The 17,779-nt window shown below is 42.6% G+C and overlaps 1 protein-coding gene across 13 annotated transcripts in view; it reads left to right on the forward strand.

Annotated features, from left to right (window-relative positions):
- The window catches only part of tjp1a (tight junction protein 1a), a 128,276-nt gene extending 110,507 nt beyond the window's left edge, over positions 1–17,769 (forward strand). For 6 of the 13 annotated variants that reach the window (XM_050063384.1, XM_050063550.1, XM_050063468.1 and 3 more), the window contains 14 exons: positions 1,809–1,891; positions 2,178–2,388; positions 4,108–4,208; positions 4,299–4,649; positions 5,573–5,824; positions 7,018–7,851; positions 8,996–9,078; positions 9,232–9,408; positions 9,621–9,727; positions 9,852–10,096; positions 10,703–10,857; positions 10,944–11,164; positions 11,532–11,675; positions 15,954–17,769. In XM_050063384.1, coding sequence (XP_049919341.1) covers positions 1,809–1,891; positions 2,178–2,388; positions 4,108–4,208; positions 4,299–4,649; positions 5,573–5,824; positions 7,018–7,851; positions 8,996–9,078; positions 9,232–9,408; positions 9,621–9,727; positions 9,852–10,096; positions 10,703–10,857; positions 10,944–11,164; positions 11,532–11,675; positions 15,954–16,048 — 3,059 coding nt within the window. In that variant the 3' untranslated portion in view covers positions 16,049–17,769. The remainder of the gene's footprint in view (positions 1–1,808; positions 1,892–2,177; positions 2,389–4,107; positions 4,209–4,298; positions 4,650–5,572; positions 5,825–7,017; positions 7,852–8,995; positions 9,079–9,231; positions 9,409–9,620; positions 9,728–9,851; positions 10,097–10,702; positions 10,858–10,943; positions 11,165–11,531; positions 11,676–15,953) is intronic. The other 7 variants (XM_050063780.1, XM_050064361.1, XM_050063712.1 and 4 more) reach the window with 4 other exon arrangements.
- Positions 17,770–17,779: the final 10 nt, after the last annotated feature.

The raw sequence follows: 17,779 nt of genomic DNA on the forward strand, positions 1-17,779 counted from the left end.
ACACGGCACCCAATCACCCAACTGGAGGATTTGTACAGATTTTCTTTTAAAAAAAAAAGCCCATAATATTACATAGATGAAATAAACCATCTCAGCAATCAGCTGAAAAATGAACCATCTATTTATGTGCTTATATCAATGACTGTTAGGGGTGTAACAGTTCACTAAATTCACAGCTCACCTTGATTTTTAAAATTTTAAATGTATAAAAAACTAACATAATTTGGGCTGTTTTTTGTGTACAGACCGAATGCAGTACGAATATGTGTATTGTTACACCCCTAATGACTGTATATAAAGATGGACAACACTTCTCCACTTCCTCCCACTGTACAAAAATGAAGCCAGAATATCCCAGATATGGCCGCTGCCATCTTGGGCTGCTGATGCCATTTGGAGTCAGAGTCTACGCTGTAGCGATCTCTGTGGTATTGAATTCCAGTTGGCACACACAGCTGTCACTTAAGACATCAAACCCCTTTTTTATAGCATCAAATAACTAATTAAAACCAAACTTATCCAAAAAAAAACAACACTAGAAATAAACCAGCTTTGTACTTTGATTTTTTAGTTTGGCCCATGTCCCATCTGCTAACATGGAGGGGGCAGGGTTTATGACCTCTACTGTAGCCGGTCACCAGCCTGCGATCAAAATGGCTTGGCTTCGTTTTTTTGGAAGCTGTCATGTCGTCCATCTTTATATACAGTCTATGGTTCACATCCTAAAATAAATCTCATGACACTGTGAGCATTCAGACACAGTATCCACACAGCAAAATTGTCACCAAATATTTGGATATCAGGTTCAAGCACGTGCTGCACCAAAAGTGTATCAGTATGTAATTTGATCAGAGTGGGTCATTTAATGGCTTACATAGTCAAACCACTGCTGTGACGCTACTCTACAAAAGCATAAAGTGTATATTAGACAAAGCTGACAGTGGTGTGTGTGTGTGTGCGTGTTTTTCTGCCTTATTTTTATAATGCAGTGATGGTATAAAGCCCCTAAGTTTTAATGGAAAGACTTCCTTATGTCAGAATTGGTCTTTTAAATATTATATTGACACAGACATTACTAAATCCCAACATTACATTTTTAGCATTGCTGCATACGCTTAAATCTTGACTTGCTGCATGGCTATCTGCTCTCCCTGAAATGTTTTTGGGTAGTTACATGTAAGAGCGGTGCTTCCAGATCATAGATCCTATTAGAAATATTAGAAATCAAGCCTCGTCCTGTGATGTGTTTGAGTCGTTACTATACTACATCCTGGTGAGGTGGCTGCCCTCCTTTGAACCTTGTGTGTCTAGGCAGGAAACCATTGCTTATCTTCATGTGAATCATAAACCCCTCTACACATCCTTGCTTAAATCCCTGAGGCTTACAATGACACTGTATTCTGGTTAATCCCAAAAATGACCCTCATGCTCTTGTATGTGCATATTTCATGTCAGTGTTTCTCACATTAACACATTTCCTGCACCATAATTTACACTGTTACATGCAGTTGCACACACAAATGTATTAAACACTGAATTTAATTTCCCTAAACCTACCCAAAATACCTAATGAATAATTGCATGAATTGGCTGCTGTCCTCATTTTGTCTTTATTATCGAGCTGTTCTCACGAACGTACACTTGTCTTCTCCTGTACGGAGATTATTATTCTGTATTTAACAGCTCTATTTATGGGAGTTGACAACTGCACGCTACAAGGATGTCTAATTGGGGCACAGCCTGGTTTTATTGTTGTTTGTCTGTTGTGTTGATGTGATGCAGCAACTCTGTCCATTTGTCTTCCACAGAGAGTGAACCCAGGGATGCAGGAACCGACCAGAAAAGCTCCGGCATCATTCGCCTGCACACCATCAAACAGATCATTGACCGGGTGAGAAGCTAGACGTGCACACACATTTATTTATGCAGACAAAATGTAGACATATGAACATCTTTTGACAGATTTGTTATGGTAATGAAAAGGTATGTACAGCTCACTGCTGCCCTCTGCTGTACTGCACTCTGGTGTACACAACACTGTATGTAAAAAAAAAAAAAAAAAAAAAAAAAAAACATCCTTAGCTTGAATGTTAACCCTGGAAATGCTCACGATATGGAAATAAACACACTGACAATATGTTAATGTTTTTGTTTTTATTTGATTTCTGTGTATGAAGGACAAGCATGCAGTGCTGGACATCACGCCGAATGCAGTGGACCGTCTGAACTACGCCCAGTGGTATCCAATCGTGGTGTTTCTCAACCCAGACACAAAGCAGGGTGTCAAGAACATGAGGACCCGCCTCTGCCCCGAGTCCAGGAAGAGTGCCAGGAAGCTCTATGAGCGAGCCCTTAAATTAAGGAAGAACAACCACCACCTCTTCACCAGTGAGTCCAGTGGGAGGAAGGGAAGACGGGGTAGACGGGTGGGGATGGTAGAGATTTTACAGGCAGCACAGACACATTTCAAAGGCAGTTGACAATTGAGTGCCGCATTGTTGGAGGCTGCCTGGCCCTGTTCTGTCAGACTCCTTACAAACGCTTGTTCAGCACTGACCGTCACACAAGAGCACCCACAGGGCCCCTTTCTCAGCATGCACTCTTTCTGTCAAGTGGTGTGACCATGTTTTAGGAGCATCTGTTGTCGATAAAGATATTAGAGAAGTCCTAGAAAGTATTCTTCTTGGCTCTTTGCAGCGCACACATTTCTTTACATAATCTGTCCAAACAACTACTACACACCGAGCTGCATCTGTACCTCTACGCCTTTATCTACTGGATTTCATTTGAAAGTTATCCTCAAAATCAAGCCTCATAATCACGTCCCACTGCAATTACTGTATGTAAAACTTGGAAACGGATAAAAGTGGGACATTTTTATATTTAGAATCTGACACATGGGACTAGGCAATGTGGGAAGGTACCTCCAAGCTGCCTGTTTATCTCCTTGAGACTGAGGTAGAGCAGTTCCTTAACTTTGCATTTTAAGTATCTCTTTCTAGTATGTTGTTATTGGTTTGCACATTTTATTCAAAACAAGGTACTTGCTTCTCCACTGTGATTGTGACTGCCTTTATAAGATCGTGTGTGTGTGCGTGTGTGTGTGACTGTGTGTGACTGTGTGTATCTGTCTGTCTGCAGCTACTCTCACAAACTACTGGACCAATCAGTCAAATATTTTGTGTATGGCTGTATGCTCAAGGATCTCTTGTGGTTGCAGCGATTCAAAATTGTTGAAAAACTTGTTTTATTGACTGTTTTTTACCATCACTAACTGACTCCTCATTTCTCTTAATCCGCCGGTACGGGCTGCATGTTTTCTGGACATCTGCTCGGCTAAAACAAGAACCCTTACCTAGTATGTTGCAAGCCACATTTTGGCCTTCGCCGTGGCTCAGTACCTGACATCCATAGAAAAGTTTGGTCATTTTGAACAGGCCTATCTGCAGATTAATTCCATACCTGGTATGTTGGTTACGAGATGACTTGGTCCCCGTTTTTTGTTATCTTAGCTGCCCCATGACTGTAAGGAAGCCAGGAGAGACATTTTCTCCGGCTGTAGCTCTTAGCATTCCACCTGTGGCTCAGTTTTGCCTGTCAACTACATGGGGTCATACCACACTGGGGGGCATTTTAGAAGTGGAGTGCTTTGCCTGCCTAATTTTGTGGACTTAAGGTTTTGTTGATTTGGTCATTTTTCTTTGATATTAGTTTTGACTGTAAGCAAGTAGGCAGGTTACGTAGTTAAATGGTTTCTGTCGTTGTCTGTTGTAATTGTGTTTATTGTATTTCCTCCATCGTTGTCCTGTAGCCTACAGATAACATTGACACCGTTAGAAGTCCAGTTATGAATGACAAATCAAAGATATGTGGCTGTATTTAAGTTACAAATACATTTGTGAACTAAGTCCTAGCAGGAGTCCTTTTCAGACACGATGCTAATCATGTAAAAGTGGCAAAGCATTTATGGATTAGAGTGCACGTCTAAAAGGGACTTTAGATTTCATGGTTGTACTTAATTGGTATTTGAAAAGTTTTTGGCACTCAGTTGATTGGAGAGATGTGTTTTTTTCTTTTCTTTCTGCTCTTTCCTCTCTGTGTATTTAGCGACCATTAACTTGAACAACATGAATGATGGTTGGTTTGGAGCGCTGAAAGAGATAATACAGCAGCAGCAGAACCAGCTGGTGTGGGTTTCAGAGGGCAAAGTAAGTAAGACGCACACACACAAACACAAATGTGTAGACTAGAAATGCTCTTTTCTCACTCCCTCTCCCACTTTGCCTTTTGTTCCCCAGGCTGATGGCGCAGCTGAGGATGACTTGGACATCCACGATGACCGCCTGTCCTACCTATCGGCGCCAGGCAGTGAGTATTCCATGTACAGCACTGACAGCCGCCACACCTCCGACTACGAGGACACGGACACAGAGGGTGGAGCCTACACCGACCAGGAGCTGGACGAAACGCTGAATGACGACGTGGGTCCACCCACGGAGCCTGCCATCACCCGCTCCTCTGAGCCTGTCCGTGAGGACCCACCTGTCATCCAGGAGCCCCCTGGCTACGCTAGCTACACTCACACAGTGCAGCCGGACCCCCTGAACCGCATCGACCCGGCTGGATTCAAGGCACCAGTGCCGCAGCAGGTAGCGTTTCTGAGAGCTGCACGTCTTCCCTGTTGTCTGGAGGACGTGGTTTGCGTTAGAAGGGTTTTCTGGAGGCGCTATTGAAGGCACTTTTTTATTTTTACAGTTAATCTGTCTATCTACTGTTACCAAACAATATCAGTGGGAAAGTGAAAACTTCTGTGGTCAGGTATTTATCGCAATATATAAATATTATATATAATATATATATATCTATATTTATGATATTATTTATTTTATCTATTTGCCTTTATGTATTTGTTGATTGATGTTTGTGAGCGTGTTTTTTATTTTTGAAAAGGAGAAGAACTTCTACAGAAGTTTTACTGTTACTCTTGTACTCTGTATTACCACAAGCTGTCTTATTGGTGTGACTGTTGCTGATGTCACTGGGAAAAGAAACTTATGATTGATGTCTAAGTGTCTGTACCAGTACTCACCTATGTGCACTTCCTACATTTGTTCTACCTGTGATCGAGACTGTGACAATACGACACAAGAAAGTATTATGTGCATGTTGGAAATGCCAGTGTTAAACCAGTGTACCTGTGAAATGTATTTATCAACACCCAATTGGCCGTTGTGACACCCAAATCTAAACCTTTGTCGTCTCATGATGTGTTAATGAACATAAAAGGGGAAAAAAGAAACTACTGTATTGTAACCGTAGAATTAAAATCAAATTAGTATACTCTAACAATGAAAACTTGTCCCTCTGCTAATTCCTAACTCTCGCATGACATTGGTTGATCTACAGCTACTGTTAAATGTGGAGGCGGGTGATTGGCTGTTTGACTCCGTGTAATCTGTAGGCACAAGTGAGGAGCAGACCGTTGTAGAGGGGCTGCGGAGGTAGTAGCACTTGTTAGTACTGCACCGTAGTGTCAGCGCGTGTTATTAAACATTTCTGAACCACTTCACAGAAAGCAGAGGCCGCTGCCGTCCCTAGCATCCCCCAGCAGCCTGAGCCCCTGGCTGAGACAGTGCCCCCTGCTGTCGACGTTACTGTAAAAACTGTAGGGGGTCTGAGCCCTGACGAGGCTCCTGCAGCTCCTCACAGCCAGCCAAGCCCCATCCCGGAGGCTGGCTCACTTAGGAGGCCCACCCCTGAGCTAACCCCCCAGAGCGTCACACCAGAACCTCTACAGTCTGGACTGGCCAGTTCAGAACCAAAGGTATCCATCTGACCGTCACTGGACGCTCCGTGATCCGGCTCAGCTCAGCTCGGTCTGACCCGGCTGACCTCCTGTGCTGCTGCTGCTGCCTGTCTACCTACCTACCTCCTGCTGCCACGCTTCTCTCTCTCTCCTTCCGCCCTGCATGTCTGCTGACCACAGTGCTGCCCAGAAGAGACAGAGATGTGTGTGTGTGTGTATGTGTGTGTGAGTGGGTGTTCTTGTGCAAGAGCGTGGATGTGAGTGCACGTGCCAGAGTGCGAGCAAATGCTGGTAAACAACAGTGGGCTTGGAGGTGATGGCTGTGCTGATAATGCCTACATATAGAGGAGCAGCGGAAAACCTGCGGCTCTCACTGTTGCTTATCCTCTTTGCATGGCTGCAACATGTTTGCCTCGTTCTCTGTTAACCACTAGAAGTAGATTTCTTTGTGACGCATTTATCAGTGCAGACTGAATGGACCGTTTATTTGTAAAAGTAGCCATTAATTTTCCAACCATTTTATATTTTATTTTTGAAATATAGCCATGGCTGAATAACCTAGACAACCTCAACAGACGTGTCCTGCAGATTTGGATGGATAATTAATGGTTACTTCTCAGTTATCAGAATTTTAAATATGTTTTTGTACAATGGTTATGTGCTTGTAATATTAAATATTATTGTGGATGTTTAAGTTGCCATTATCTTTGCACCAAGACAGTAGGTGGCATTTTCACTTGTGAATGCAGAAGGGCAGAACCCCCAAAATACTAGCCAAATTATTGACATTATATTTCTGAATTCCGTTTTCACATTCTGCCACTTCGGACAAGAAAAATGCATCCCATTGTTTTGATGTATTTTTTTTAACAACTTTGTTATTTTGTTAATTTAATTTCAGTGTTTAATTTGGAGCTGCAGTGGTGCAATGTGATGTTTTCAAGCTGCAATAAGTGTTTGGCTGTGCTGCGATTTCTATTTAATCTACTATATTATCTGACCAGTAACCCCTCCCTCTCAGTTTCTCTATTTCAGGTCTTTCCCTTCTTGTTTCTTCTGCAATTAATTTTACGGACTTGTTTTAATATTCTCCTTTTCTCAACCTTTGACTGATTAAAATCAGTCCAGTTTTTCATATCACACATTTTACATCTGTGTAGTATGTTAGTGCAGTTGCTAACCCTCTTCTTTGTTGTGTATTTGTTTGGTAGATGTTTCAGAAGGATCCATACAGCACAGACAACACGGGGAGAATCGGTCACAGTATGAAGCCTGTGGCTTACAACCCTCAGCAGGGATATCACCCTGACCAGCAGCCATACAGAGATTACGACCACCCACCCAGTCGGTATGATGTAAGCAGCAGTGGAGTCAGCAGCGGAGGTGGTTACCCAGAACCAAAGTACCGAAACTATGACTCTAACCCGCCCTATGAGAACAGCGTGCCTCACTACGACCAGCAACAGTGGAACCCCTACAGCCAACCACTCTCTACTGCCAACTCCCAGGGATACGATCCCCGTTTGCCATACGGTGACGGCCCTGACTCCCAGTACACCCCTCCTCTCCGCTACGACGAGCCCCCACCTCAGCAGGGATTCGACGGACGGCCTCGCTATGGTAAGCCGACCGCTCCGGCTCCTGTCCGTTATGATGACCCTCCACCTCCTGCTCCAGGGCCTGACATGCACTACGACCAGGATCCTCACCTGAGCACGTACCCCCCAGCGGCCCACTCCCCAGACCCTGCTGCCCAGCGGTCTGCCTATAACCAGGGACCAACACCGCAACAAAAGAGCTACAAACCTCAGCAGTATGACCCTGCTCATGTGAACTCTGAAACCAGCCCCACACCTCCTCCCAAAGCAGAGGCGCCCTCACCTGCCCCTGCAGATGCTCCAAAGCCTTTCCCTGCCAGAGAGGAGCAACAGGAGGACCCAGCCATGCGGCCACAGTCAGTCCTGACAAGGGTCAAGATGTTTGAGAACAAACGCTCTGTATCCGTGGATAGAGCCAGAGATGCAGGGGATTCATCTGGGAGCAAGGTAAACTTATTAGCTTTGTAGTTATATTACATAATGCAGCTTATGCAGTAAGAGTAGTTATTCGAGTGCTTTAAAGGTAACTAGGGTATTTTTCAAATTGAACCCTGTTTTCTCAAATTTTTGTGTCAAAGTGACAAGAGTTTGGAAAGTGGTCTAGTATTGAGCATGCCAACACTGGTAAAGCGGGCTGCAGTGCAACCAATCGAGGCATTTGGCACCATCAATTTACATCCACTTAAAGTGCTTGTTTTTGCCACTGACAGGCTCAAATTGTTATTACCAGTGTCAGATAACTTATGGTGCAGATCCCTACAGAGACAGACCTTTTTGTTAAAGACTAAGATCCTTTTTGTTTAATCAGAAACAGCCCCAAATTTGCTATTGCCAAACCCATCGGACTCCATTTAAATAAACAGTAATTTTAGCATTTATAGAGGCAGCATCTTTTCACATTTAACTGGGTGAATTAAGGGTTTATTCAACCAAATCAGAGTTAGTTATAGTTAAACAGTAGAGAGACGAACCAAGACTGCTTTTGTTAGTTTGTTTCTGTCAGTTGTGAATGAATTGGGATTTATGATGATAGAATTACTGTTTATTGCCTTTATTGGTGTCTGGTGGGTTCATGTTTTTGTGTCCAAGTGACTAATCAGAGCAACAATATTTTGAAAGTGGTCCAGTAATAAGAGAGTAGCGATTTCAGGGCTGTTTCTGGATAAACAAAAAGGATCTTACTCCTTAACAGAAAGGTCTATCTCTGTAGGGATCCTCTCCATAAGTTTTCAGATACTTATCATAACAATCTGAGCCTGTCAGTGGCAAAAACAAGCACTTTGAGTTTACATAAACTGACAGTGCCAAATACGCGATGTGGTTACAGTGCAGCCTCTTTCACGGCTTCTAGCTGTGGCATACTCTCTTATTACTGGACCACTTTCAAAATGTTGTTGGTCTGATTAGTCACTTAGACACAAAAACATGTAAAAAATAGGGTCCAGGTTGAAAAATACCGAAGTTACCCTTTAACTTGTACCTTTGCTTTTCAACTTCTTGAGAAATAAGCACATTGTTGTTGTTGTTGTTGTTGTGTGTGTGTGTGTTTTTTTTGTCCTGCTGATAAGGTTTATTGCTTTTGCTATTACAGGCAGCTGATTTACCTTTGAAAGCAGGTGGAGTCATCCCTAAAGCAAATTCTCTGAGCAACTTGGATCAAGAGAAGACGTTTAGGTAAGCCTTTGCTTTTGCTCCTGTAACTGCATTTTTGGTCACCCTGAGTAATATCACAGTGAAATTGTGTAGTTAGTCACTTTGACCAGTCATTGACCAGTTTGCTAAAGCACCTTCATTGTGTCATGGTAAACTCTTCGTCTGCTGTTTCAGAGCCCCAGGTCCTCAGCAGCCTCAGTCCAAGGCAGCTGATGACATCGTGCGCTCCAACCATTACGACCCCGATGAGGACGAGGACTACTACAGGAAGCAGCTTTCTTACTTTGACAGGCTCCAGGCCGGTCCCAACAAACCCCAGCCACAAGCACAAACAACTAACAACTACCCCAGGTGATGCTCAGTCACATACACATTCCCAGACATGCCGAGTATAATATCCTCATCAAACATATTTGATTTTTCCTCTTAGATGATCTGGAGATTTAATGTGTCTTTTCCAGCTTTCCTTCCAACTATCTTTAGCAGCCTTTGTGGTTTTATGATCAGTTTCTTGGTCATTTTAATGCAAATCTTCAGTTGGTTGTTTTGGTCTTTTGATGTAGGACGGAGTCAGTGGAGAAACCAAGTCCAGTGGAGAAAAAATATGAACCAGTTCCCCAGGTGACGCCATCTCTGCCACCAGCCACGCTCCCCAAACCCGCAACTGAAGGTAAGATTTACTGTGTTACATCCAAGGGGGGAAAATGCAGTCAGGATTTTATGTTACACAAGACTGTAATCACGTGAAGATGCACCTGTGTACTGTCTCACACTGTACTTTGTCTCTTCCACAGCCAAGCCTCCCGGCCGAGACGACACTGTCCAGACCAACTTCCTGCCTCACAAGAGTTTCCCTGAGAAGTCCCCAGTTAACGGCACAAGTGAACATCCTCCAAAAACAGCTCCACCAGCAACCAGCTACAACCGCTACACGCCCAAGCCCTACACAACATCTGCCAAGCCTTTTGCTCGCATGTTCGACAGTCCTAAATTCAACCACAACCTTCTGCCCAACGACAAGCCGGATACTGCTCCAAAGGTAAACAGCAGTCGCATGTGAACTTAAATTTAAATCAAGTAAATAGATGACATCATTTAACTGTAGCTCTCAGATTTGGTACCAAGTCAAAAATATAAGCGACGCTTTTCTGTAATTCTCCGTATATTTGATCTCATACTGACCTCACTGTTCACCTAACTCACTTTTTTACAGTTGGTTTAAGGCATTTCTCTCTGTTGATTTCGCTATCTAAAAAACTTTTCTGTGGCTATAACTTTGTCACAGTTGGTAATTCCCCATTACTAAGAACAGATTGGTCTGAAATATATGTTACTGGGGTTCCCTGAGGTTCTTAAACAGTCTTAAAAGACACTGAATTCATTTATCTAAAAATAATTAAATTAAAATGTCTGAAATCAATCTTTAAAAAGTCACGAGTCATGATCGTGATGGTTGCCACAGGGACTTAAAACCATCCTAAGCAAAGCAGAGTGTGGTTTTCCCTTGCTCCCTTTCCTCCTCTGACATCACTTGATTAAGACGTCAAGATTCATGCAAATATCCAGCTCCCAGCTCTTATGCTATGCCTCACTGCTGCTGTCTTCCCCTACAGTTTAACACTTTCCCCTCCTGTGTTTGAAACAGGGCCGGAGCTCCAGCCCAGTGAAGCCTCAGATTCCCCCGCAGCCCCAGAACACAGACCACGACAGTGGCCTGGACACTTTCACACGCACTATGGACCACCGCTCCAAACACCAGCACAACAACATCAACGCTGTGCCCAAGGCCATCCCTGTGAGGTAACAAACTCCGTCTGACTACATACTAAATGTAAACTACTCTGCTGAATATGAGAGTGTGAAAGTAAAGGTGTCTCTCCCCTCAGCCCCAGTGCCCTGGATGATGATGAGGATGAAGATGAGGGCCACACAGTGGTTGCAACAGCTCGAGGTATCTTCAACAGCAACGGCGGCGTCCTGAGCTCCATCGAGACAGGTGTCAGCATAATTATCCCGCAGGGTGCCATCCCTGAAGGTGTGGAGCAGGAGATCTACTTCAAGGTCTGCAGAGACAACAGCATCCTGCCGCCACTCGACAAGGAGAAAGGTAACTTATATCATTATCAGTCACATCTAAATTCAGGGTTCACAAAAGGTGCTTTAAGTGATTGAATTCATTTATGTTTAAGTCCCTAAATATAAAAGGGTGTGCTTGAATAAGGACTTGAATGTGTTTGAATTGTATTTCTTAATGTCTGTATCAACCCTGTAAATTATTCAATGCTTTATGAAACCAGTCTTTTAGAGTATAATTGTACATGTTGTCCTTTTGGGAGATGTGCTGGATCTAAAGTAGGATTGTTTCCACCATATTCCCAGGCGTACAAAGCCTACCAGCACCGTCGGGTATAAAATGCATTCAGGACCAGCCTGTGTGTGTTTATTTATAATCGTCCTGAATTCTGTGTTTACAGGAGAGACTCTGCTCAGCCCTCTGGTGATGTGTGGACCTCACGGCCTCAAGTTTTTGAAGCCTGTGGAGCTGCGCTTACCTCACTGTGCGTCTATGACCCCTGATGGTTGGTCTTTTGCTCTAAAATCCTCCGACTCCTCGTCGGGTATGCTGTGCTCTCTCTGTTCTTTCGGGGTCGTTTGGGCTGGCTGTGTGACAATTTGAGGGTTGTGGGTCACTGTTTTATAATTATTATTGTTTGTAGTGTTACCCCTATTTTTGATTCTCTTCATTAGAAATCAATTGAGGAAAAAAAATAACAAGATAATTTGGTCAGTCACCATATCTGAGAATCAATCTACGGGTAAACCCTCTTTAAATTTATATATATATAATTTATGGCTTTGGTTGATTCATTCTCATCATTTAGTTAACTCACCCACTCAATCTCTCATTCACTGTATCACTGATTTCCTGTATTTGGTGTTCAGATCAAAGTCTCTGCTCATGCTGAAATTGCAGTTTTTCTCTCTCAGTTTTCACCTCTTGAGTCATTTTAACAAGCTTCTCTTCTTTCATTTAACATCCATGCATCAAACACTTGGCTGTATAACAATTTAATTTCATCAGGTAGACGTATAATGCATGCTGCTCTGCCCTGAGTGATTTGTCTCACATAGCCACCCAAATCCTGACCTGAAGAACAGTTTGTAAAGATCTCTGCAGAAATTGGGACACAGTCATAACCAATACTGCCTGTATCTACCTTTATCCTGCAGAAAACAAAGACGTCTCGTTACCATGTCGAAATATAGCTCTCTAAATTTAGCTTCTGTCTCATTTCGAGGTAGCTTTCAGGTGGCAAGAAAATGAATTTTCCTGTTAATTTGTTTTCCAGACTGGCTTCAGTTTGTTTACTAAAAAGAGAGGTTGTGAAATTGGATCTTGGGTAAAAACAGGGAAATAGAAGTAATCAAACAGATAAATAATTCACAGCTCTCAGAGGTTGCTGGAGATGATTCAGGCAAATCCCTTCAGATAATTGAAACTCCTTCTCAGTAAACGGTTACTTCACGGACCAAACTCGTAACACTCTGAGATAACTCAATTCTAATATCTGTTTTTGAGGCGTAACCGGGCCTGATTAACCACCTAATAAAGACGTTCCTGTGAAAGTCAAATTAAAACCACGAAACAGATTACTCTTTGAGAAGTGAATGTTCATGTTTAGCATTGAAATTGATCAGCAATGTAGAATTTAGAGCAAAAAATGAGATAGAGGGAGGACGTTGCACAGATCATGTTAATGGAAATCAAAAGCAATATAGACCATCAGTTAGTCTGTCATGTAACTGAGCAAACAAACGTCCTCGTGGAGAGGTTGAGCTTCAGCTGAGAACGTTTTAAAAGAAAACAGAAGAAAGTATCTAATTCCTGCTTTCCCTTTTCTCAACACTGTCCCTCTCACATCTCACGTCTTCAAAAACAGTGGTAATTTTGGCAGTGGTCAGGATTAGCTGTTAATTAGCCTCATTTTAAGGATGAGACTTGAAGGGCTGAATGAGATGTGAGCTCACTCCGTTGTCCTGCTGAATTGTGGGAGGATTATCGGGCTGCCTCGTAATCCTCTTATTGTAAAGCAAGGCCACTCTCTGGCCTCCTGTCCCTGCTCTGGTTTTCTTCTCACTTTGCTTCCCTGCTTCTCCTTTTTCCCGCCTATACAACTCTGTATCTTACTGCTGCTTTTCTATGTATATACTGTTATTCTGCAGATCATTGTGTTAACTTAAAGGCTGAAACCAGAGCCGCTGTGATACAGTTAAACTCTATAAAAGAAACGACTTCTCTTAATGTCGAACAGAGTGAAATGAAAGCACTGACATCAGATGATGCAACATCTCATCTTACTTGCATTCTTTAGAGCTTGACCACCGATGATATTTGTAGTTTAATAATACTATTCAAGCTACGACACTGTTGAGAAGGCAGATTGACGAAACATCAATCTTAAAAACTTGAAATATAGTGTCTGAGTTTTGGGGCTTTCCCCCCTGTGCCTGTCATTTTGCGTACCTGAAAAGAAGATGCTCCTCAGGTCATATTTATCCCCTCCATGTCACCCAGAATTGAGCATAAGATTGACAGTTGAGGGACCGACGGTCGATGTCAATGAGGAGGCTGTATTTATAGTGAGTGTATACTGTATCGATGGACCTCTGCCGAGCTGGCTCCGTTTACTCTGATTGATTACTGGAACTTTCCTCTTGGCACAGACCTGTATGTTTATAATTGCAATTACACTCAGACCTCACAGTGACTGAGGTTTAATTTGCAGCCGGCAGGAGGCTGGGGGACGTTCAATAAAAATATTAAATTGCTTTAGCTCGCTTTTATAGGCCACAAAACCATGTGATATTACTGAACGTGGCTCAAAGACAATAGATACGATCATGCTCTGCTGCAGTCAGTGCTGTTTTAAAACGAGACCAGTAGTTCATGAGTTCGTTGTTCGATAGATTTTGTGGTGTGAAGAGGAGTCAGCAAGAGTATGGTGCTTATCAGATGCCTCAGGCCCTGTATCTACACGTATTCAGATATTTCTGAAAACTGAAAGCCCTCCATTTTAAAGGTCCAGTGTGTAGGATTTAGGGGGATTATACTGGCAGAAATGGAATATAATGCAATATAAAAAGTATGCTCTCTTGAGTGTAACCACCATGAGAATCGTTGTGTTTTTGTTACCTGAGAATGAGATATTTATATCTACGTAGGGAGCAGGTCCTCGTCCACATATTCTGCCATGTTGCACCACCATGTTTCTACAGTAGCTCAGAACGGACAAATCAAACTCAAGATAGTCATTCACGTTTTTCACGTCAGCCACCGTAGTTAGCAGCCATTCCATGACAAGTGGAAAATCAGATTTTTAAACGCAAAACTCCTTCATTCACTGTTTTTACCAGTTTAAATCACCTGGTTGATACGTTTGGAGAGGAAGAGAACTCTGCGGATAATTCAGCTCCCAGTAAAAACCTCCTGAACTATGAACACTTGAGGAGCTGTCAACAGGAGAAGTTTTGGCTGGTTGCAATCTGTAGCCGTCATCACTAGATGCCGCTAAATCCCCCTAAAGCTTACGTACTGCTTCTAAAAAAAAAGAAATTCTGTCCACACGACATTCGTCATTCAAATTATCTCTATCCACACTAGAACACAAAAACCATCCCAACTGCTCGCCAGTGTTGGCTGTCAACTGTCCTGTTGATCCCATTTCGTTATAAGGATGAAGGAGCTCACTCAGAGTTTTCCTTCCTCTCCTCATCGACAACAGTCCAACTCTCGAAAATGTCCGACCATCCACTGGTTCAATCGGACCTGATTCAAAGCCATAATTTCTGGTGACCTTTAAACTGTGGATGTTGAGGTAGACCAAATGACATTAGGCACAGCAGACACCTCTGTGTTCGTCCGTGAAGTGGTGCAGCATCACTGAGTTTAAGTGTAAGGTAGACCAAGCAGTGCCAACATGATGTAAATAAAGTAACGTTAATGGCGTAGTCTGCCGTTGTTTTCGTTGTGTCTGAAGTAAGCTCATTACACAAAGCAACTGTGGATCTGTGTGAATCGAGGAAATGATGTCATTGTTTCCCAAACACTCTGTTTGAGGGCCCATACACAACAGACTGACATCAAAGAACTAAAGGCTGAGTGTTGTATCGGCTCTTGTCGCCCGTGTCTCAGCCAAGACTTGGCACCTGAACACACCGCAAAGACTACAGCTAACAGCCAACTAGCACGTATGTTCTGCGCTTGTGCCAGAGGACACAATTTCCATACCAGCAGGCGGCAGTAGTCTGTATTTGTTATTAAAAAAGGGAAGACCGACAGGACACATTCAAGACGCTAGTTAGCCAGTGAGCACTTTAACAACACAACCTGGTGTTGAAAGAACAGAGGATATTTACAGTGTGCTAGCGAACTCTTTCTGCTAAAGATGCTAAAATAATCTTAATGTCCTAATGTGAGATGTTTGCACGGAGCTAAACTGCCAATCAGAGTGATTTCATTCACTGATGAGCTCCACTGTCTCCAAAACTACCTCAACATGTTGAACAGCTGGAAAAGAAAACAGAAAACAAGGGCGGACTAGTGCCAACAGCGCGGGACACACCGCTAAAACTAGGGCGGCAGACACGTGCTGATTGCCTGACTTTGACCAACGGTTGACCGTCACCTTTTTGTGTCAGGAGACTAACAGACACAGATAAACAGTAACTTTAGTGACCTAAAAGTCAGTTTGTAGACGAGAGGCCGAAATGTAGATGAAAATATCCGTTTACATAAACATCTGTAGACGTGTAGACAGGCTCTTACAGTTTGAGTTTCACATGAAAAAAAAAAAGCAGCTGTTATGACTCACTATCCCCCATCTGTCTCTCCGCAGGTGACCCAAAAAGCTGGCAGAACAAGTCTCTCCCCGGGGACCCCAACTACCTGGTGGGAGCCAACTGTGTGTCTGTGCTCATTGACCACTTTTAAGGACGGACCCGCAGGTGTGATGTTACTGAATGTGGAACCGTGGGGGATCAAATGAAGAAGATGGACACACAAACACATACACACACACTGACAGATGCACTCCAGAGAGAGAGAGACACACACACACACACACACACACACACACACACACACACGACATAATGGAGTATGAAGGATATCCAGTCAGTGCTGTTTACTGCACCCATGGATGAAGGCGAGACACTGATGATCGTTACAAGCTCTTCTTTAAACTTTTCTCCCCGATTTGAAGTTGTGATGTGAAATGAAACCATGGATGCATGCCCCATGCCACTGAGGATCGATCCTTTATATAAGGCAATGTTTAATGTAATTATTGACATGAGTATAGATGGATGGATGGCTTCTGAGGCAGCGTACATGCTTCAGAAATCTGTGTTGGTATATTTATGCTATATATGCAGACAGTATATATAGTAGCATAGAGAAAATCTACTAAAATTCTACTCGTGAATTAAATTACAAGTCAACAAATAGTTATTTTTCAGTTCAGATGACTGAATACAAACATGTATCTCCACATTTTCTCCACACTGAGGGGATTTTAATGAAGGTTTGAGACAGACAGAGGCAAGAGTGAGCCAGTGAAGGTGATCTGTTGAAGGAGTCGGCGAAACACGAGCTGGATCTGAACCCAAGCAGCACACACTTTTCAGAGACGTTCTTCCTTCCTTTATTCTTCCTTTTTTTCCCTACAGCGATATCTTGTAGCTTAATTTCTTACAGAGTACCACGTCTCTCCTTCCAGCCTGAGGGAGATCTATGCATGTTCTTTACTCAGGTCCAGTAGCCTCCTCAGTTCCTTCCTCACATCTATTTCTCCTCTTCCTCCTCCTCTCTCTTCCTCTCTCTGTGCACTCTTGCACTCACACACAAATAAGCAGTGATGCCTTATCTGCAGATTATTCACTTTTCATTAAGAGAAACAAAATAAGTTATGATAAATTATGGTATAATGTCATTTGTTTTGCCATTTTTTGTGAACCCACTGTATAAATGAACTTGGGTTTAGCACACAGTAACAGTTTATAAAGGATAACAAAGGTATGCTCTTCTTTTATCTGCTATGCATTACTTAAAGAAGAAAAGAAAAACCAGAAAAGAAGTGGCTGTAAATAAATCTAGCATATTGCCTTGTTTCTTTTGTTTGTAAATGAACTTTTTGTATGTCTTTCTTTTTTGTATAAAACCTAGAGAAAACATGTTTTAAAAAGTGGAAGAAAGTGAACGTGGTTATCTTTGTATTCTGGATATACCCTCGAGCCTTGGAACTTGTAACCTAATGATAATACATCACATCTTTTCTACCAGTATATTCACACTATGTTACGGTCACACTGAAAAAAGAAAACAAAAAAACGGTCTTTTCGTGGCTCTCTAAGGATCAGGAAAGTGCTTGGGCTAAAATACATTTAAAACATGTTTCTTTAAAAAAGGGTGTGCTCTCAAAGTGTCCCCCTCACTGATTTGTGATACTGGATGCTGTATCGTGTGCCCTTAAATGTATTTTTGTACTAATAGACGATATATGATGTATGGCACACCAGTACCATTTTATTTTTAGATATAACACGGCTTTAATTGGATATTAGCTCTTCACGTGTGGCTGACTTTTTTTCTCCTCTGCAACACAATTTTAAGTATACCACTGTATTAATAAATAAAATCATTTTTAAAGTAAACAGTGTGAGG

Source organism: Epinephelus moara, chromosome 1 (genome assembly GCF_006386435.1).
Source record: "Epinephelus moara isolate mb chromosome 1, YSFRI_EMoa_1.0, whole genome shotgun sequence".
NCBI classification, from domain to species: Eukaryota; Metazoa; Chordata; class Actinopteri; order Perciformes; family Serranidae; genus Epinephelus; species Epinephelus moara.